Here is a 23,108-nt window from a genome sequence, read left to right as displayed (position 1 = left end):
GGGCTCTTTGAAGAGGCCGCTGTGACTGAACCACTCTGTAGGACTCCTGCCTCGTTTCTTGCGACTCAGCAGCACCGGTAGCCCAGAGTCACAGGAAAAGGGTCAAATATCAATCAGCGTTTGAATGAATCTCTTCAGAGAAAACAACAGGACATTTATGTGGTGTAATACTCAATATATCCCCTTTCACCTTATTGTTGTTGTAGTTGATAGCACACCGGAATAAGACACCGGTGGAAGAAGAAGCCAAGCAAGAGGTTATGACCCCATGAGGGCAAACGAGGTCCTGGGTGAATTAGTGTTATGACGGCTGCTGATTAAATGAGAACGGATTTCTAAGTTAAGGCTTGACTAGAGCTACATGTATTGCTTTTTTTTTTATTCCAAAGAAGTAAATGAGGAAACACCGATTTAATGACCATACACAAAATGGAAATCAAAAGTTGCTAAAAACAAACCACAAAAGACAAAATACACCTTAGGCCCACATTTGGTAATGTTTTTGCAGCTTTTCAGGCCCATCTTTACAAAAAAAAAAAAAAAAAAAAAGCACTGTAAACCTATAAAAACAGGCACGGGCAAGTCAGATAAAAGTTGCCGCGTCATTATTACACAATGTTATGGTTTTTAGGTATATGCAATTGTTTCAACAGTGGTATCATAGTAGTATTGTACAATCCTTTCTGTATGAGTTTCTTTTTTTTGGTTTTACGGGAGGCAATGATAACAACTGGAGGGAACAAGAAAAGAGGATTACAGATTTCCTGTGCAGCTATTAATGCCATATAATTACACTCTGCGTCATGCAGTTAAGTGTTATACAAACAATAACATCAACAGAGAACAATTACAAAGCCAATGTAAACTTTACAGGAGGAGAGTACTCATAATGTATGTTTGCTTCAGAGCCCAAAATATGCGACATGTCAAAAAAACAAAAAAAGCAAATACAACATGAAAGCCAGTTCACTAACACCAAGGAAAACAGAAGGACTAAAAAAAGGTCATATAAGCACAGCTTACAAAGATAATAAAAAGTACACAATGTATACAAGTAGAAAATGTTGAAAAAATAACCAAAGAAATGTGTTGTACCTTGATAAAAACAAGTAAAACCAAGACAAGTTTTCAAATTAGCCATTCAGCCCAAAGAATACCAATAAAAATCATCCTTCTGCATCACTTTAACAATAATTGATTGTTCATAACCTAATGCTTCAAGTGCTACTTTCAAAATAGCTATCCATCAGTCACTCAAAAAACAAAGCTTTGTCGTCTTGGCAAACTGAATTCGTCCAGTTTCAGTATCCCACCACCCCACCCCCACCTTGCTTGGCTGACCTTAAAACACTTGAAACAAAAGTTGGCGACAACATTTAGGCTAACGTAGCTCATTTCTGCTTAAACTGATCCACAGTTGAGGCACATTTGAACACTCAAGGCACGGTACCATTTAGTCCTATGAACAACGTAACAATGAAATGAAAGCACCTTGTTCAGCTTGGATCTGCTAGCTTAAGATAATATGATCCTTAGGGGACAAAACATCTTTCACAAGACAGTTTTTTTCATTTTTTTTCATACAATACCCCGATGGCATAAACAAATTCTTGTGAAATGATATTGACCTAGTTTCTCGGCTAAACTGAAAGAGCAAATAAAGACACATGGCTGTCTCCTCCTGTAAACTGATATGCGGAGAGCTCTACTAACAGCCACCTCTCTAACGAAACTATCTATTGCATCTGATTTGCAGGGTGATATTGTCCTGCAGTTGATTTTCTTGAATGCAGCACACAGTAGGGAAACTGCAGATGTTGCTGTAATGCGGAGGAACTGGGTGAGTGTTTGAAGGGATTTATATGCATGACATGAAGTGAGGACGAAGGATAGCTTGGGGTTCATTTTTGGTTTAGTGGTTTAGCTGACTGAATAAAACGTACAGTAAGAGCACATTCTGGTGATTTGGTATTAGCAGAGGTATGAAAGAGGTTTTAAAAAATAGTCCCCTTTTTTTGTGGAAAGTTCAAAAAGCTAGTTTGGGCCTCAAAAAATGAGTTGAGCAACAATAAAGCTCAGGAATTAAAGGTCCCATATTTATATGTCCCACTCTTTTGATCATAAAGCAAGTCCAAATTTTACATTAATGGGGTGAAAAGTATCAAAGTGGTCAGTCCACATAGAACACACACAGCCCGTATTCAGAAACTAAGCCTTTGAATGAGCTGTTTGGACTTCAGCAACTTTGTGATGTCACAAGAAAGCAGTCAATGCTCTCAGCCATAGGTCCATCCAAGCCCCACCCACCCACCCACCCAGACCCACCATCCAGACTTGCAGGATTTTGTATCCCTGGGTGCTGAAGAGAGATTCAGAGTCTGTTGTTGCTAAAAACGTAAAAAATATTCGGACCTTTGAAAGAGACTCACAACATTAAAATCCTAAACGTAGCATATCGTGCATACTTTGGGGCATCAAATTAGCATTCCTAATAGCATGGGGTCGCAACTTGAAACCTGCTTTGGTAAATAAACGTAGATCGTCATCTGCGAAAAAGAATAGCTTCAATGCCAAAAAAAGGAGGATTATATCTGACACATCTCTAACTGTATTTGTGCAAGTTGGTCCATTGAAATGAGAAAACGATCAAACATAAACAATTAGCTTGCAATCCTCAGAGTAACCAAATTTCCTTGGTATTTTTAGTACCTTCAGTACCTGTGGAGAGCGTACATTAAAATAGCTATTCTTTTTTTTTTCCTGACAACTGCATAGCAAATTACAGTTATGCAACCTCAAAAAGCAACCCATATATAAATATAGTGGTGGACATACTGCAGAAGAATAGAGATGAATGAACTATGGATTATGTCTGAGCGCCACTGTTCTCACAGTTGTGTCCGGCGTAGCCACAGGTTGTGGTGTGAGATCGATACATAGTTGTTACACACACACACACAAAAAAAAAGATTCTTGAAATGTAATACACTGGTGTAATAGAGGTCATTATAATACAACTCACCAATATGCCCTCGATTTAAAAGCATTTCTCACTTCTCTTTGGCTGGTCCTGACGTCACAGCACACTCACACAGGAAGACGTTTAAATTCCTTGATTGAAAAACTATGTGGTTCATCAACAAATCCATCTGAGTCTTTTTTTTTTCTTTTTTAAATCCATCACAACATTAAGTCTCTGGAAACTTCTTATTTCACTACCTGTGGTGGCATGATGGCTGTCTTTTGCTGGGGTGTCTTATTTTCAGGTGTATCCAAAGTACCCTCCTTGCCTTTCTTCCTAGGCGGCTTTTTAATCGGAGTCTTCTTTGGCGTAGGATCCAGCGTTGAGTCCCCTGACCTTGAGCCGTTCAAGTCCTGCTTCTCCGGGCTCTTGGCGTCGGGGTTCCCGAGGTCGGCGGTGACGGGCGCCACCATCTTCTGGAGGCTGCTCGTGGTGGGCAGCAGGGGCTTGGTGGAGCCCTGTTGGGCCATTCCACCGGAGGAGGGGGTCCGCTTGGCTTTCTGTGGAGGTGTGGGCTTCTCCCGGTTTCCCTTGGGTGTGGAGAGGCCGTTGGTCTTTGTCAGGCCTGTTCCCTCATTCCTGTTGATGCTCTGGGTTTTCTCTTTCAGCTGAGCGGCCAGCAGCGTGGCGGCCTCAGAGTTCATATGAGGATGGATGACCTTGGGGCTCTTGGGTGGCTCCTTGGGGGTCTCCTTTGGATTGTCAGCACTCTTTTTCTCGGACGAGGAACTGTGAAAGTTACTGATCTTCTTCAGGGCATTCTGGACAACGCCGTTAATGTGCTCCATGTGGCTGGGGCTGCTGTGCTCGTCCCCAGACTTCTTACCTCGCAGAGGTTTGTGTTTGCTGGGGGAACCGTCGGCCTCCTGCTTCTTCTGCTGCTCGCGGTTCTTGTCCTTCATTTTCTGACGCTCCTCACTCTTGGCTGAGCCGTCGCTCGAGCTCCTCTTTTTCTCTTTAGGCACCGTCAGCGCCTTCATCCCCCCCTGCCCCTGCCCCTGCCCCTGCTGCTCTGGCTGGGGAGACCCTGTGGTATTGCCATGTATCCATGATATCTTTGGCTTGGTGGATGGGTCTGGTGGCCGTGGTTTGGGCTTGCCAGGTGAAGGTGGTGGTTTTCCATTGCGCTTGGCCTCTGGTGTTGGAGTACCATCCCCATCCTTGCCGCTACTGTCATCCTCCTTAGACTGCTTGGAGAGGCGGGCGATGCGGGCGTAGAGAGCTGCAGTGGTGGACTCAGAACCACTGGTGGAGCCTTCGCTGTCTGAAGACTTAAGCAGCGGCTGCTCGCTGCCCTCTGGTTTGGTGACACTGGTGTCTTTCAGGGAGGTGTACTCCCCAGCATCCTCCTCATTAGGAACGGCCTCTGGCCTCTCTGCTGCTGGGCTGGGGCTGCGCTTCTCTTTGCTTTCAGTCACAGACTCTGTGGATCATTGGCAGGCGTTAGTCAAGGATTATAAATCCAGTCATCAACATTTTCTCTCATGTTCATTTAGGTGTTTTAAACTTTAAAAAAGAATCCATCAAACCTTTCATGCGAAGTAAAATTCATAAACAACTTAAAAACTTCAATCAATACACGTTGTGGTTTAGTCTGGTGTAGTCGTTAGCAAGAATGTTTTGCCTCAGGCCAATTTTTAAAACAGAGATTTTAAAAATTGATTGAAAAAAATGCAGTTGGAATTTGCTTTGTTATTATTGTACACTTTGTGATTGGCCCACAGTTATTGTTATTTCTTATTCACACACCATATTGCCTGCTGTTTCAGAGGTCTATTAAGCATGCAACAGAGCCACTGGAGCAAGAAAACCATTCAAACGTCTTCAAAGAACTTTTCAGAGTAAAAGCTCAAAGTAGCTGAAAATAAAGACTTGCAAATAGAGAAAAAAAAATCACTAAAACCATCAATCAGGCAACAATCACTGCCTGATTCTTGAATCTATCGATTTTTTCTCAACATTGACAAAATGCCAAAAGTCTACTTCAGGTGGGTCGGGGGTAGATTCTCTATTTTGACTGATAGCCTAAACACTAGGCGATGATTAAAATGACCTGGCCAGATGTTAGCAGATGTTCTGGCCCATAGGTCAACAGTTGCTGACTACCATCACTAGCTTAAACATTAGCCCTATTATTGGCTAATGTTAGCCAACTATCACAACCATAGACATTGCTTGTGTTACAGACATTATTGAGTAAGTTAACACACTTGTTCATTCACTTTATTTTGCTTAAAACAACTGTTTTATGGCAGTAAAAAGTTAGTTGTCTTTATTTTGTTCTGTTTCTTTTTCTACTTGATGATTGATGACATTTTGTGTCTCCCACACCATTGTAAAACATTTGTTATTTTTTGATTTTGAGCAATTACGTCGACAACATTACTGTAGAGAAGAGACTACACTGCTTTATAAAACAAAATCTATATAGAATGTGTGACCTCCATAAAACAGCAACTTTCATTGTTTTCTCTGTAAAGATACATTATGTTCTTACCACATTAAAAAAAAGCACACTTAAAGAGTGATATCGGCACTGCTTCATTTGTTAGTTTGTGTACACATACTTGAGAACTGGAGCGGCTCCACTGCAAAAGATCTTATCTGTGCAAACTCTAATTCAAAACTCTTTCATGATGTTTACTGTAATCATTCTGTGCCTGAGGCTTTTTTTTTTTTTTTTTTACTGAGGATCAATTGTTTTAAAGCCCTTGAAGCATTCACAAGGAGAATGAGAACAAAACCAAACCAAACTACTCAGGGAGCACTAAAAATATATCAGTCAAATGCACAAAAAAATCTGCACAAACAAAACTTGACTTGCAACGTCAGACGTCCAGAATAGAAAGTGATGGAATGGGTATTTTCCACCAAACTTCAAGGGCCGAGTCACTGTTTGGATTTGTGCCAAGCTGACTTGACTCTTCCATTTCCTGTTTATACTCCCATTGGTCTTGGAGCAAACCTGGAGCTAGATGGCAAATCTAACTAACTACCAAACCAACTATCTCCATAATGAGATTTACAGAAATGGGTGAGTCACTGCCCGGCACAGAGGGGGTCTTGACTTCTTCAGAAACATGTCCATCAATGTCTATGTGTGTGTGTGTGTGTGTGTGTGTGTGTGTGTGTGTGTGTGTGTCAAGGCCCTTACATGCCAAAGACAAATTATGGATTTATGTGCGTCATTCTAGATAAGTAAATTGTTTATTTATCCTCAGGATGACTCACCTTCATGGGGCACACAGTAAACTGGCCCCTCGTCTCCGCTCTCAAAGGAAGAGAAGGACTCCTGGGACGACCAGGAGGAGGGGGAGGGCTGCTCGGCCACCGAGGGGGGCTCGATGAAGCTGCAGTTGAAGGTGTTCTCTGGGTCGTGGTGGGCTACTGAGAACAGAAAACAAACGCAGAAGCCAAAAGGTCAGCCAGAGGGTATTGTACCGTGTTACAAGAACAACAGTCTGTTCTCACTCACTCTCACAACGGCAGCAGAGTTGTACAAAGCATTGATTTAAGTGAGTCTGTGGAAAAAAAATAGTTTTATTGGTCTTGCATGCGAGTTAAATTGTCTGATGACATTATTGGTGTTTTGAAAGCAAATGCAGAGATTCTTTATGGAGCATAAGCTCTTCAGTATTTTCATTTATCGATGCCAAAAAGCGATTCAGGTTTCATCTTCAAGACAAGAAACAGCACTGTGACTGTCATACGAGACAGAAAGTCTCAACTCACCCAAGACTAACAGAAATCGTTCACGGCGGGTCAACAACAGTTCCCTTTGAACCCAACTAACAGGGAACCAAGAGTCACTTTGGAAGATCGCCACAGACAGCACCGAGGGCGCCGAAGTTCATTTACTGAATCATTCATCTATGAATGAATAAATAAAATATTGAGTATGGGAGTATGGGTCTTTTATTATTAGCTCTATCAGTAATATGAGTGAAAGTAAAGTTAAAGTGCTTTTAAAATGTGAGTGTGAGAGGTATGATACCAATCTCATCTCTCTGCTACACAAGTTAAGCTTATTAGCTTCATAACTATTGCATATGAAGAAGTGTGTACACCTGCTCGCCAGTTCTGCTACATTGATGTCATGTCATGTGTTACTGTGGTTTTCTCTCATATTTAGACGTGGAGCAAAATGTTGAGTAAACTGAAATTGTTTTCTCTTGTCATCATCTTCCACAGAATCCTCTCCCACAATGATATGTAGGTCAAGCCATGTTTCTCTCTCCCTCTCTCCCTCCTGCATGCTCTCTCCATCCTCCTTCCTTCCTCCTTCCTTCCTCCCTCCTTCAGACACTGCAGTGTTCTGCTGACCCCTCAGTCTCAGGACAGCTGTGGTTTCAGAGAGATACTTGCGGCCGATCTTCCCATCTGGCATGAATGGTTCTGGCATAAACTGTTCTGGGCGTTAACTCTACATGACCGACCACATCAGATGCTCCTGTTTACATGCCCGATGACACATGGGCCCATCCGTTTGTTTAGACCTCAGATAAACCCTCCATGCAAGGAATCCCTCAACTGTGCCCCGGCCAGGAACAAATCCCGGCTTCTTAGCTGTTGTTGTTTGACTGAATCTAAAACAAGACAAGCTACTTTAGGAGATCTATGGCGGGGCTTGTGCAGTGTCAGATGAAAAACTGTATTTACTTTGTATTTCATCTGTGATATCAGTATATGAGAAAGCCCATGATACTCACATTTCATACTGCTTTGTTTGGATTCCCACCGCATCGTCCCTCGTTAGTGTTTGACATGCCCGTGCTTTTAAAATTGCGACTGAACAAGAAAACCTTGACCTCAATAAATCTGTTTAGAGCTTCCTCTCACCATAAAACGTAAACTGAACATGTCCGATTTATTTTTCATTCTCAAACTGCTCTGATGTTTACTCTCTTCCTCACCATGTCCGACCGTCTGCCTCACACCATGTGACTCTTTGTTGAGCCTCTCTCGCTTTCAACATCGTCTCAGACAGCAAACAGATTTAGTCACGGTCAAATCAGAAGTAGTGTGTGAGTCTATGTGCTACATGTTTTTGTACAAAGCTTTTCATAAGGACCCTGATGTGTCTTTTTTTCTTCTTCTTCTTTGATGCTGCTGTGTTTTATCTAGTTTTCCAGACCACAGTTTTTAGCTGCAGGTTGCTACCTCAGATAAAAGGTCTGGTGACATGCTGGGATATAATTATGAGTTCAATTAGGTTAATCTTTATGTAAAACCATTGTTTATTAAAAAAAGTTTTATCCCCAACAAGTAATGTAAACCTCTGACCTACATGTTTGAGTATGGGAGTCTATGTGTTACTTGTAGTGTGGATAATATCAACACAGGTGCAACTTGTCTACGATAAGTTAGGTACACATAGACCAAATAACAAGTGTGTATATATGTACAGGATATTTCCATCCAAGGACACCTCTGTGTAATTATTTAAAGATATCCTGTTTGCCATGCATTAGTGCAGTGGTTCTCAACCTTTTTTGGCTCGTGACCCCGTTCTGACATCACAAATTCCAGGCGACCAAATCAAGATGCGCCAGCTCACATATTTTTATATGCTGCATTTTATTTGAACTCAATTTTTATTCGAGTATAGAATACAGTTGTTTAAGATTGTGTGTGGTGTTTTCAATCATAATTTTAAAAAGAAAAAAAAATAGTTAAAAAATATTTTTATCAGTAATTTTTTTAATCAATTACTTGACATTTCAGGCGACCCCATTTGAATTCCAGGTGACCCCACGTGGGGTCCCAACCCCAAGGTTGGAAAACACTGTGGTTAGTTAGGGCTCCCGTGGCTACACAAAGTCTAACGTGGCTCTTCTATTCTCACTAGATTTAAATCAGCTTTGTGTGGATGTGGAAGATTAGTAACAATATACAGTACATAATAACAATATACAGTATATAAAAGGGGCCATTGAAAAATATTTATCTAGAGGAGTCGATGACACAAAAATATTAGCGAGAAGAATAAATAAATGCATGAGATGGCGTATGTGCGCTATCTGCACTTCTGCCCTCGCAGGGTCGTTGCCGTGCAGCAGCAGCAGCAGCAGCAGCAGGCAGATAGACGGAGACAGAGGAATGTGGAGCAGCTAACCTATGCAGAGACTTCAGCTAAGTTAGTCAACAAGCTAACACATGGGCTATTTTGCAGCATTAGTTCAACACAGCGATGAACAACTGCTGCCCTTGAAAGCTTTCTCCCTCCCAGACCGCGGGGCCGGCAGTTCGCTCCGCAGACTGGATGCCACTGTGATCCCTCCCTACATGGAGGCCCGATACACAACGGGGCATTATTGACACATCCCAGCTGCAGAGGTCCACCACCACAGTTGCTCAGTAGGGGAGGGGAGGTGGGGGTCGTGTGTATAGACCCGGGGCAGTGGAAGTCTAGAGGCTGCAGAGAGCTGGAGAGAGCTGAAGGTCTGTCTGCTGGTTCAAATGTCTGGCCCAGCTGCGGAAATCTGGGCACAGAGTGGGGGATATTGGTTGCCAATAATAATACGAATCAATATGTTTCAGCCTGAAATAGCCCATGTCAGGGTTGCATGTCTAAACAAGTCTAAACAGTTTAGCCAAACACATTACGCATCCAACGTGGCCACCTCAGAGCCTAGAGACCAGACACTGATCCCAATTGTTAACACATTACGACTTCTTTTTTTTCGGTGAGGGGGTGGTTGTTTTTTCATTAAGCAGCTCACAACTGCATGAAAATGAACCTGAGCGTGTTAGTGCAAACACATTTTGCAAAAACCAGGCCAACCTTCCCCCGGATAAATAAAGATGAAAAAAAGCAGGTGGTGTTCCTCTCAGCGCTCACCCATGGAGGGGGGGAAGCATTTGGACACAGAGGATGCGAGGAATGCCGCACAGACGTGATCTGCAGGGCGTGGAGTAAATACACTCAGGGTGGAATGCCAAACTACAAGCAAACAGTGGGTAGCTTTGCCAAAAGGGGAATAGGTGACGCTGCGTTCATGTGGCTGTTTCTCTAAGAGGCACAACCAATGCTACGACATGGACGGAGGAGCAAATGTTGTCTCCTTCCTCCTCCTCCTCCTCCTCCTCCTCCTCCTCCTCTTCCTCCTTCGCTTCTTCCCTCTGACGCTGCTTTTTCATTTCTTCTGCCACATCTGTTGCCAGTGACCCTGGTGTGGATAAATCACAGTTCTGACACAGGCTGGGGTAAATTTGACCATTTCCTGTTTTCACCTCCTCTGGGCCCCCTCTGGAATGTGTGTGTGTGTGTGTGTGTGTGTAGCTCCAGTTAGGCTGTCTTAAAATTGGCAGACTACACTTGTGTGGGTACGCCTAACAGAAAGCAGGGCAGCAAACATTTTGGATGGGGACAAATCAGGAAGCAGAGGACAGACAACGATCGGTTGGGATAGACGAGGTCTTCTCTGAAGTCTGATTGGTCCACGTCGTCTTTGTTTTCTGAAAATGTTGTAATTCTGATAGTAAAAGTTGTTTTTTTTTAAATGTAGAAAATGCAACACGGATTATTTGTAAAGGCCTTTGACATCTAGCCTCTGGCGCTTTGCTTCACATGGTCAGGGTTTTTAGAAACAAACACACTGATGTCCCTCACTGTGATGACAAAGGCAACTCTGTCCCACAACTCTGTTATTTTCCGAGTTGAAATTCACTGGAGACAGATTCTTGGTTAAATAATCAGCTGGATAACCGAGGAGGCACGCGCTGCTCACACAAAGGAGCAGAAAGCAGGTCGTCATGTTTTAACTGCTTCCACGCCACACACCCACTCCAACAGACCTCTTGAGATTGACATTGATGTTGACCCACATCACCCAATCAGGAGGCTCCGCAACACTGACCAATCAATTTATCAGTGAATCTACAAGATGTCAAGAAAAAATCCCATTACAAGCTCTCTGAAGCCTAAGTTGACATTTTTTTTGGAGGTTTGCTTGTTTCAGTTCCAAATATTTTCAGATACAAAACAAACAAAAAGTGGCAAATTATCACATCGGGGGAGTGGGAAGCATGCCACTGTGACTGTGTGGCATTGTTTTCTTGATAAATGGCTTTTAAACGATAAACAGCCTATAAAAAATTGTTGTGCATTAGGTTTTGGTCAGAGAACTAATTGTTTAATTGAGTAATTGCTTTGGCACGACTACAAATGTCATCCCGATAATCTGCCAGTGCTGTTGTTTAAACATGATTGATCTCCCACTTGAAATCAGTGAACAAAAACCTTTGCACAATAATGAGTCCCACACAGCGACAAGAATAATTGAATGTATTGAATTTATTGGATGTCCTTTATAGAAATGTGTAGCCTATATGATAGAAAACTACAGCTGCTGTGGTCTGATGAAGAATACAGTGATGTATTTATCCTGCAACTGCATGAGCTGTCACTACAAATAATAATAATTTGTGCTGTATAAAGATAAAAGAGAGGTGGTCTCTTCCTACAGCTGAGAGGGTCGGGAGGTCAGTTTTCCAGATAGTTGTGTATTTTCACAACTCACCAAACACTCTGAACACAAACGGCCACGTTATACTATGTGTGTGATGTGCTTTCAAAGATCAGCACATCTCCTCTGTCTGCTTTAAAAAAAAAGAAAAAAAAAGAAAAACGGGGTCACAGACAGATCTGTCACACACCACGAGACCTCCACATGGAGAGCAGCAGAGCCGCGGTGTCCACCCAAACAGAGCGGCCTTTGATAGCGCATCACTCACCACCACCACCACCACCACCACCCTACCCCACCCCACCCCCAACCCCCTCCGACAACCACTGGCTGCCTTTTAATAACACAGCCTCCTCGTCAGCTCGAGAAAAGACGATGGAAACGAGCAAAAAGAAAATGGGAAGAAAAAAAAACAACAAAAAAAAGAAAAGCCCCAGTTTAGGGTTGTAATAATATGAACACATGGCATTTGAGGGTGCCAAGAATAATAAGGGGCTCTAAAACCAGTGCATTCCTTTCAAATGAAACCCCATACTCGCCTGGCAGCCACCATACACTTTTCAACCCTATTCATCATCTCAAGAGGCAGACGAAGGTAGCTCTGAAGTAAAATGCTCACTCTGACGACCGCGCGCTGACTGTCATTGTCTCAGTTGTGAAGCGCTTACAGACGCTGAAATGACTGCTTTTACGCTGTCTGACATCTACGCTGCTGCTATCATGTCACAATCTGAATAACTAACCTGATTAAGCACCAAGAGCCAAGGTGTGACTTTCTTTATTGATTTAAGTTTATGCAACCTCCTCTTCAACAGACTGTGTTGTACAAGCACCAGAGAGAAGGATTACATAAACCGAAGCAGCTTCCGGCAGCTCTGCGGTGGGATAGGAGAGAGAGAGAAGGAGAGTTTTGGGGCTTACCGACTACTTTGGGCAGTTTCTGTCGCCTCAGTGGAATACGGGGAAGTTTAGTGCTGATTCGGCTGAATCGTCCACACAGGATCCGCTTGGCTTTTTTGCTGTTGGTAGAGTTGTCTTGGTTAGGATTGAAAAGGGATGACGCCATGGAAACCCAAATGAATCATTCAGAAGAGGCATATTAAACCTGGCCCTGTGCCTCTTCTGAGGGCTCTCTGTCTGCTCAACATCGCAACTCTACGCTGTAACGTACTTAGAATATATATTATATCTATTTGCTTTATTTAAAGGGATAGTTCAACATTTTGGCAAATTGGCCCATTGCCATAATCCCTATAGTCTTAGCAGTAGGTTTGTTACCTTTAATTGTCGGTGCAAGCTATTTTTAGAACGGTGGAGCAGAGCCGTCAGCTGCTCAGAGCTACGCTACGGAGGCTCATGGGATTTCTTGGTTTCACTCATCAAACTCATCAAATACACAATCCTACAACTCCAAAACGCTGGTGGACAAGTTGTGACCTGCACATTAACCGCACTATGAGATAATAACAGAACGTTACCAGACAGAGTTGTTGTTGTCTCTGCATTTGCCTCTAAAACAACTCTGTCTCGTAACTTTCCATTATTATCTCATAGCGTGGTGAATGTGCAGGTCACAACTTGTCCACCAGCATTTTGGAGTTGTTGGATTGTGTATTTGGTGAGTTTGATGAGGGAAACCAAGAAATCCCATTAGCCTCCGTAGCGTAGCTCTGAGCAGCTCGCGGCTCTGCTCCGCCGTTCTAAAAATAGCTTGCACTGACAAGGTAACAAACCTACTACTAAGACTACAGGGATTATGACAATGGTTCAATCTGCCAAAATGTTGAATCATCCCTTTAACCACCTGAGAGGAAGCTGAGAAAAAGTGTTTTTTTCCCTCTACGACCTATTCAAACCTCCTGGAGGCAAAAGATACCAAACTGTCACTCACTTGTGGTCGTCTTTGTGTCGACACAGGCAGCAGCAGCACAGCAGCGAGAGGAGGACGATCAGTAAGAAGGAGACCAGCGTTCCAGCCGCAATCACACCCATCCGCTGGTTGGGCTCTGAAAGACGAGATGCAGAGAGTGAATTCAGGGTGGTGGTGCCACGCTGGTGCTGGTGCTGGTGCAGCAGCTCTGAGAAGCCAGTTTCAACAAACCTCTCTCTTTGTCATTGCTGAGTACTTACAAAAAAATAACAAAAAAAAACCCCGGCACGTTAGAAAATCATTATGATTTACTCTAAAACTACGGTCAAACGACTTTGAGCGTTCGGTTTAAACTCACTGTGCATCATTTTTATTGATGTGATAGTTAGCTCCGGTAATAAAGATAGAGCGTGGGGCCGCGTTAATAATTGATTCTCAGTAGCTGATCTGACGTGAAGCATCTCGGAGGAAATGAGATTGCGACGGGCTAAAATTCTACACAAATAATTCACTATTAATCTTATCTCCCTGCAGACACGGGACCACTTACCCTTTCACTGCTGATTTCCTGCGAGCAACTTCTCTCCCCCCCCCTCTTTACTCCCTCCCTCCACCCCCCTTTTTACTACACCCCCCTCCCTTTTTCTGTAACTCCATGATTTATTAGCTCCCCCGCCCTCCCTCCTCAAGTGAGATACACCCCCCCCCCCAAAAGATGATAACAGTGCTGTGTGTTGCATAAGTGTGGACGACATTCACAGCTCGCAAGGACAGATGACACCAGAGGAGAGGTAAGCCATCAGTTAAAGGGTCTTTACCGCTGTCACATGAAGTTGAGATGGATTATCGGGCAGACTGGGGGCGTGGTGTGTTTTTATTGCCGGGTTGTGTGTGTGTGGGAGGGGGCGGGGTTTAGGTAAACGTGATATCGCTGACCAACACGGCCGCTGGTCATAGTGCTCACAGGCCAGAATCAGGATCTCTGCTATACCTTTACGTCCCACACAACCACCATCATCATCGTCTCCCCTCCCTGCGCTCCAATCATCACTTTTTCCTCTGCTCTCTGTCTCCCTTCCAAGTCCTCTTTCTCTCTTCCCATTTCTCCATCCCCCCCTCTCGTTTTTCTTCTTCCTTCCTCTCTCCCTTCCTCTCTCTCTCTCTCTCTAGCGGAGCAGGAACTAAGCCAACAAACACAGCCATAAAAAGGACACCGGTCTGGGTCTGGAAACGCTATCAAGGCCCCGCTACGTTAACACTCCTACTACAAACACTGACCTGAATAGATGTGCTTGTTGGTACTCGGCGTATACAGCCAACTAATAGATATTTAATACAAAGGCGGCACCAGTGGCATCTGGCCTTTAGGACAAACAGCTTCACAAGGTTTGAGACTGCTTCTGTTTGTGCAACATGAAAGAAAATATCTGTTCTGTCTCAGAAGAAGGTGCACGACTGCGAAAGCACTAGTTTCTGACTGCAGCGCCGTAAAAACATGTGGTTATTGTGTTGAAAAAAATGAGGGTTTTTCTTACGAAGATAGCAGGCACCGGACACGGGATCGCAGTTCTTGTCATGGCAAGAGCAGGTCTGGTTGCAGTTCACTCCGTACTGGCCAGGTTGACAGGTCATATTACAGCTTGAATACAGAGAGGAGACCAAAACAACATCTGTTTAATGTTCAATCCAAGTGACAGATGTGCAAAATGGGACACGGAAAGGAGGGAAAAAACACAGCATTTTTTTATTATGTGATGGGAGTTAATAGGAATTTCACTTTTTTATATTCCCAGAGTGTACTTCATCAGTATCTGTAAAAACATGCCTCAAAAAAAAAGCAAAAAGCAAAAGCTCACTCCTTCAATTCCCAAGATGTAGAAGTGTGTGACGAATGCAATATGAAAGGCATCAATCCTTCTGACTGTGTTCACTGCCAAAGCCCCCCCCCCCCCCCCCCAAAAAAAAAAAAAGAAACTGAGTTTTTTGGAGTGTGAGGTGTCTTATGACTTACTAGGTGCCATAAAAGCCCGGGTCACACAGGCACTCTCCGGTGACAACGTGACAGATGCCGTTAAAACAGTGGCTGCAGTTGTTCTCACAGTTCTCGCCATACGTGCCGTTGGGGCAGCGCACCTCGCACCTATGACACACACAAGGAATGCCGTGATTACAGTCATTACAGACCAAATTACAAGAATGCGTCATGGGCATTTTCACAGTGTGGAAAATTGTGTTATTGTTGCTACTAGTTAGAGGCACAGCCATTAAGTGTTTTGTAATAATAAAAAAAGCTCTTTGGAGAGGAAAACAAATATTGTTTTGTTCGTGTGTCTTTCACAGTTTCACAGTTTTTTTTTTCCTACCTGTCCCCAATCCAGCCGGGGTTGCAGTGAGAGCACTTGCCATGAATGGGGTCGCAGTGGTGACCGTCTTTACAGGTGGGACACACCTCCTGGCAGTTCTCGCCGAAGAAGCCCTTAGAGCAGAGCTGATCGCACCGCGTCCCGTTCCAGCCCCTGTCGCAGGTGACGCAGCGTCCCTCCGTCACCTTACAGGGCTGCTGGCCCTTACAGTGCCCGCACCTGTGTTCAGCCAAACACAACAGAGAAAATCATTCTCATTTATCTTGTTTACGCAAATCTCATCCAAATGCAATGAAACTCTTAAGAGGTCCTGAAACCCGATGAAAGCCATCTGTATTTGCATGCTTTAAATGTTTGCTCTAATGATCATTTAAAGAGGGAGATAATAAACAACACTGAACTCTCACTGTGTTCTTTTTGGTTTATAGCAACAGCGGCGTGTGAGAACGGTCCAGTCCATGGAAGGTAAAGCACTTAGCCTGAATTGCTTTTACATGTTGGCTGATGATTATGGGATAATGCGAATACCAACCCCTAAATCTCACTTTATTATTGCTCCATTAAGAAACATGCTCAGATATTTTAAGGGTTATCAGCTGCAGCATATATCAAATCTTATTTCCTATCAAAACCACAAAACCACACCATAATATGGATCAGACAAGAGACCAGAACATCAAGGCATCTGTAAAACTGCATGTTTCCTGTGTTTTTGAAATGGTACATTTGCTTTGCCAGGTTTTTTTTTGTTTTTTTTCTCTCCCCACCTGTTCCTGCAGTTTTGACCATAGAATCCAGCAGGACACGGCTCCCTGCAGAACTTCCCACGGTAGCCTGGCGTGCAAGTACACGAGCCGTCGGCTTGGTTGCATTTGCCGTGGATGCACTGGCAGTAGCGCTCGCACCGGGGGCCCCACAGCCTCTCTCGGCACTGGCAGCGTCCCGTGAACTGGTCGCACGGCGAGCCGTTACAGTTGCACTGGATCGCACAGTTCCTCCCCGTCCAGCCGGGGCTGCACAGGCAGCGCCCTGTCATGGCATCGCAGACGGAGTTGATGCTGCAGTAGCAGTTGTTGTTGCACTGGGGACCCCAGACGCCAGGATGGCACGTGCATTTGCCCGTCTCTTGGTCACATTTGCCCTTTTGGCATAGGCACGCATTCTCGCAGTTTGGTCCCCAGCGATTATGGTTGCAGGTACACTGGCCGGTCAAGTCGTCGCACTGGCCGTTGGGGTAACAGTTGCATTTGCCCTTGCAATCGGGGCCCCAGAACTGGGCAGGACACTCTGTTAAAAGACAGTCAGGTAATCAGGAAGCAAGCAAAACATCTTCTGATTTACAATATCCTTACACAAGAGTAACAGTGACAGCCATGCTAGCTGCAGCAGATTAAAACATAGCAAAACATAGCAGGTTTGATGTTCACAAAGGTTTTTTATTATTTGTTTTTATGCTGTTTTATGCTGTTCTTTTTAAATGTTTTGCCTTTATGTAAAGCACATTGAGTTACTTTGGTATGAAATGCGCTATATAAATAAAGATGCCTTGCCACTGTGGCTTTTTAGCTTTAAATTTGTAGGTATCTGGTGATAAATCAAACTAAAACAAAAACTTAGCAATTCATGTTAAGTGGGAATATCAATATGTTTGCTGTTTATTTCCCCCCTTACAAACCAATCTGTAAGTCATTCTGCTGGTGATGTTAGGGGAGAAGTTACAGATACCTCAAATTCATCTTGTGATCACCATGAATACTGTTACATAATGTCAAGGTAATGCATCCAACAGTGTTGGACCAACCAACAGGTATTGTTGCTGCTGGTACTTTATAGTCAAAACAGCTCAAGAAATGTAACTTCTAATCCTATTTGTTATGTTCAGTAGACTTAATATTGGACCTTCTAAACACCATAGTCAAGCCGGAAAAGTTAGAAATGCTGATGGAAAAAAAGAAGAAGAAGTTCCTTACTCGTGTCACAGCTAGCGCCAAAGTATCCGTGACGACAGCGGCATTCGTTTGGCCTGACACACACCTCATTTTCCTTGCAGGTGAAGTTGCCTTCACAGAGAGCTATGGGCGGAGGCAGGAATAGGTCACATTATTCAACTGGCGTGCACAAAGAGCTGTGTGACTGTGCATTGATAAAGGTACGGTACATACGTGTCGGGCATTCATCCCCTAGCTGCCCCCATCCGCCGCAGCACACCCATCCTGGTGACCTGGAGAAACAACGTTAAGAAGAGAGTCAGAATGAGAGGGGGGAAGGATGAAGCAAAGCAGTGCACTGAAATACAGTAAAAAAAACAAACAAACACACACAACTCATGCTTCTTTGATCTCCCACTTCTTCTTGATGTGGCTGCTACCGAATTCTGCAAACGTATGCCGGGCATCAAACATGACACATATGCTTAGCACATGGTTGCATAACTTTCAGAATATGGGTCATTCACATCCGAGTGTACTTGAAAGGAGCCTTTAACCCCCCTCCCTCCCTCCCCCGCCCGCGAATCTGCAGTTTATCGGATTCTTCAGCTTTCTGCAGCCTTTGGGGGAAAAACTCAAAGAGCAGTATGAATATTCAAGGGAAATATTTAGCAGCCATGTTTTCGGCCCTGTCAGGAAAAGGAGGGATGCGTCTCTTCTTCCTCCCACGCCTGTGACCTCTGTGGGGCCCCTGCAACACGTCAGCTTCCCCTAAAGCGTTTGAAGACGGCAGTTTGCTTTCAGTCAGTAAGCAAGGAGCAATGCTGCTTTTTTAAAATTGTGTATCCCAAAATAGGCACGTGGTAGATAACACAGACCTTTCACTTGTTATGAAGGAGGATGAAGCAATTTTACCACATACTGTATAGCCCGATGCTCGATTTAACTTTTAGTTGGCCGTGGCTGCTCCAAACTCTGACAAACAGCAGATAAAGCCTATGCGGTTGACCCTTGTTGACCTTTAACCTGCCGCCAATCCATGTCAGCACTCAGGCAGAAAGATTACATTCACTATTTTGTGGCGTTAATGCGATGTTTAGAAGCAAAGCGGAGCTCCTGTTTGCCTTTCATTATTACATAAAGAATGTACCAACTACCTTTTGCCAAGGATTTCAATAGCTGCGCTTTCACTGATTCAAAAACACATTTTTTCTGCATCAGTACTCAAAACATCACATGGCTAACAGCTTTTTTTTTTTGTTCCCAGACGGTTTTAAGAACACACGATTCTGGAAAACAATCATCAGTTAGGGGATGTATTACCAATCCAGCCACAGCACAGCAGCTGATTTTGCAATGCTCTGACACGTACTGGAAAAACTGACTGGTGGTGATAAATGCTGAATTACTTCCCCCTATTCATTTGATTCAAGTCAAGAGAAAAAATAAAAACATAATAGGCATAATGGGAAAAACAAGTGAGCGATGAGTGGAGAGTTCACTGCAGTGAATGTTGAATAGTGGAAATAGGGCAAAATGTCAAACTTGTAGAGCTCTGGAAGCCAGCGCTATATATATATCACACTGAAAACTTCACAAAGCACAGGAATAGGCTGTATTTTTGTGGGGAGTATGGGGGGGTAAATGACAATTTGTTGCCCTCTGGAGCATGGGAATATCTATGAGGTGACAGCACAATTTACTTTGCATTTCATTCTGACTGCACAGGAAAGAAAGAAAAAAAATGCACTGTGGCTTTTCTGATAAGCTATTTTCAGTGTTGCTCCAAGAACTTTAAATGCACAGGAAATATTCTCTCCTTTTTTTCTCCTTTGTTTTTACTTTTCACACTCATCTGTTTCAAAGTCTGTAAAAGAGGTCAAGTTCTGTTGCAGGAAACAAGAGATAGTGCTTCAACAAAGTGTAAGCACATGATTTCTTATCACACATCTGTTACAGCATACAGGAGGATAAGCTTGAGTCTATTTTGCTGTTTCTTGCCTCTACCACAGTTTCAAGAGTCATAGACATCTGTCCGACAAGCTTGGATGCTGCAGTCAGCAATTGTGGACTTGGATGTTTTTCTTTCTTTCTGTCTTTCTTTTTTTCCACACAGGCTCAGCTGTTTTCCTAGAGATCACTAGAAGAACCGTTGAGATGATTTATTTTTCACATTTGATCTTTACACCACCAACTAATGGCCAAAATATGTTCCCTTTATCTTTTTACAAACTTCCCCAAAAGCTGTGTGGTTATCAAACGGTGCCACGAAAGCTGTGAAGGCCAATAAGAGCGCCCCCTACAGAGCGACACAACACATCTGTTCCAGATGCACACATCTGTATAGCTGCTTTCTTCAATGGGCTCCACCTCCTCCTGATATACAATGAAACATGTTATATGTAGAGAAGGTGAGAAGTCAAAGTTAAATGTAAATGACGATGTTACTTCTTGATGTGTTAAAAAACTGAATTCAACAGGTTAACGGTGATTCACTTCAGTGAGAACCGCTATTCCTGCAGCCAACACTGTGAAAAATATCCATTGATGACGTTATTAACGTCTCATGTTTAGCTTTACAACACTTTCCTTTTTCATGCATTTCAAAAAAATACTTCGAAACTGACTGATGCCACTTGTTTTCAGTGTTACCCCAACTCTGACCGGAGAGAATAAAGCCGAATGAGGCACAAGGAAACTCACAAACAAGCTCATTTCGATCTACAACCAGTTTCAATAACTCCTAGAATCTCCTCTTACCCCGGTGCTTTGCATACATTCCTGCCTTTGGGGTTGAGTTCTTGGCTGAAAGTGGAGCAAAAGAAGAGACAAACCACCGCAAATACAGCAAAAGAGTTCTTCACTTCCATTGTACAAGCAGCAGCATCCTTCTAGACGCCGTCTTTACTCCGCATTTCCCCCTTCTCCAAAACTAACGATGGTGGCTTTTCACTGCGTCTTAAACACTCCAAGTTCCTTTTACGCACATTAATCCAGATGAAACTTTTTCTTTGGGAAAATCCTGTTGGGTTTTTACGGTTGTTTTTAAAAGTCTTACCACCACCACCTACGCCATTGAGAAACTCAGCAGCAAAAACTTAAAAAAAAAAAAAAGAAAAAAAAAGAAAAAAAGAAAAAAAAAGTGTCCAGCGACAACAATCCCGGCATAAGAAAAGTCACAACACCAAAACTCGACAATCACAGGTTTCTTCGTGAACCATGTTCTCCTGCTGTGCGCCAGTTATCCCATCAAAGTCTCTGGAAGAAGCCATCATGCAAAACTGGATGGGTCCAGACTCATAATGACACAGGAATAACTTTTTTGTTTGTTTTTTGTTCTCCAATACAAAGTCCTCAGCGCGTCCGGAAACCTGTGGATTGATGATAATCTTGACTTTTTGTAGCTGCCTTTCGCTTTGTCCTCTCTGAGGGAGACGCGTTTATAATCCGTAACTTTTGTCCTCTCTTGCGCTCTCAGGAGTGGCAGGAGGGAAATTCCTGATTTGTTACTCTATCTTTGGCTTTGAGCGCCATGTGTGCGCCACCAAATTTACATACGCCTGTGTGCAACAGGGTCTGTGTTAATGGCCCTGCTTTAAAAAGAAAAAAAAAAGCCTCATCGCCTTTTTGTTCATTCTAAAACACAAAAAGTTAATGGAAGTAATCAAAAAGAAAAAATACATTAATCTCATATGAAGAAAAAATGATCACTGTTGTCAATATAATTATACAGTCGCACATTTTGAGCATCATCACACAACATTTAAAATGACAGGTTTTTAACATGGTCTGTGATTTGCAGAATAGTAACCTACTTAAAACATTAATATAAGGCAATCTGAATTTAATGGATGAAGAAAGTCTGTGTTCTGTTTTTTTTGTGAGTGTGGGGGTGGAGGGGCAAGAGTGAAACCACTACATGTGAAACAATGGCTCCCCCATCTGTTAACAGGAACAAAGTGATTCTGGCACATACAGTATGGCACCTCCTGGATTAAACCCTGTAAATGCAACTCCAAGGCTTCTTATTCTTCAGCACTGACAGCTGCTGCAGAGGATGTCCAAGAAAAATATCTGTTTTTTTAATTGATTATAGTAGATGATTGACATCCAGACAGTCCAATACTCTTTTTTAATAGATAGTTGCACAATGCATGTTCACCCCAAATCTCCTTCTGCTGCTGCATAAAAGTATTGTTCATCCAATTCTCATATATTCTTCATGCTCAAAGTCAAGAACTGGAACATCCACACAAAACAACACCTCAAAAGGCTATATACAGTATATAGGCCTCCACACTCCCTATCTCACTCAGTTAAATATACTGAAGCCATATCACATGCATCATCACAAACACAATAATACAAGACCACACACACCCACAACAACAGTATTTCAACATCACTGCCCTCTGGTAGGTTTATACCATCTGCCATCACAGCACTAACTCAGTAGGGATTCAGCATTATGTGAGCTGACATCCGATTGACATGGTCTGTTCATTTGTAATTGTTAAAGTGAATGCTAAGTGTTTGTAAATGTTGTCATCCTACATATGTTATTAACTAACTATTTTGAAGATGGGGTCTAAGGAGGAAGTTCAGATCCAAAATGAAGTCATTCATTAACACCTTTTAATTTCATTTTATTAACAGGCTTACAAGTTGTGATAATTATGCCAATAGACTTCACTGGCAACATTCAAAAGAGACACATGCTGTTTGACAGGTCTTCTATAAATGTCCTAACACATATTTAAAGAATAATTATCTCTGATGTCATTATTTGTAGAACAAATTACGCAAAAGTTCTCTTAAAATGTATAATTAATGCCTGACAAAGATAGCCCACTGCAGTGGTGAATTGTGAGTGCTGCAATTACTCAGATGTTACTCAAACATGCGATAATTTGCATGGAAGATTATCATGCCAAAACGTGAATTACTACTCAGTCACTCGTTGCTAATGTGGCCATGTGAGGGCAAACACTGAGTCTGATTTACATGGGTGTAAAGAGCAGATCCCTCTCTCTTTTAAAAAAAATATGTATCAGCACAGAACATACTGTATAAAGTGTAGGCTATGTATGGCCGCTGTATTGTACGGTATGGTTTTTTATTGTATTCTGTCATAGTATTGTTCTATAGTGGATATTGTGTGTGCTCTGCTCTGTTGTATTGTGCCATGTTGTATAATTTATGTCATGGTTGTTTGATATATGGTCGATGGAGTGGGTTTGGGGCAGATGGATAAGAGCTTCAATATATGTTATGTCTGTTGTCGTGACTGTAAATGTTGTACGTGGTAGTGGGACCTCCTCTAAAACGAGATGGCTGCTCACCTCAAGGGGCTATCCATAAATAAATTCAAAATGTAAGTGTGTTGGGTACATAAAGTAAAGCAAAGTGTAAATTCAGTCCATTATTTTCATTGAAACTGCATTTATTTATGGTATT

At 42.9% G+C, this 23,108-nt stretch overlaps 1 protein-coding gene across 1 annotated transcript; it reads right to left on the bottom strand.

Moving 5' to 3' along the window:
• Positions 1 to 3,207: 3,207 nt before the first annotated feature.
• Positions 3,208 to 21,114, bottom strand: scarf2 (scavenger receptor class F, member 2; the record flags this gene model as incomplete). The annotated part of the gene is made up of 11 exons (XM_083978316.1): positions 20,412 to 21,114; positions 17,886 to 17,944; positions 17,694 to 17,795; positions 16,491 to 17,010; positions 15,724 to 15,942; positions 15,372 to 15,500; positions 14,896 to 14,999; positions 13,382 to 13,496; positions 12,412 to 12,539; positions 6,254 to 6,409; positions 3,208 to 4,445 (listed from the first exon to the last, which is right to left on the bottom strand). The coding sequence occupies exons 1-11, from the start codon at positions 20,519 to 20,521 to the stop codon at positions 3,208 to 3,210; spliced, it is 2,880 nt and encodes a 959-aa protein (XP_083834442.1). The 5' UTR covers positions 20,522 to 21,114.
• Positions 21,115 to 23,108: the final 1,994 nt, after the last annotated feature.

Source organism: Trachurus trachurus (assembly GCF_905171665.1).
Source record: "Trachurus trachurus genome assembly, chromosome: 9".
In the NCBI taxonomy this organism is placed as follows: domain Eukaryota; kingdom Metazoa; phylum Chordata; class Actinopteri; order Carangiformes; family Carangidae; genus Trachurus; species Trachurus trachurus.
The sequence above is the reverse complement of the archived record's forward strand: the minus strand, read 5'-3'. Positions and strand labels throughout refer to the sequence as shown.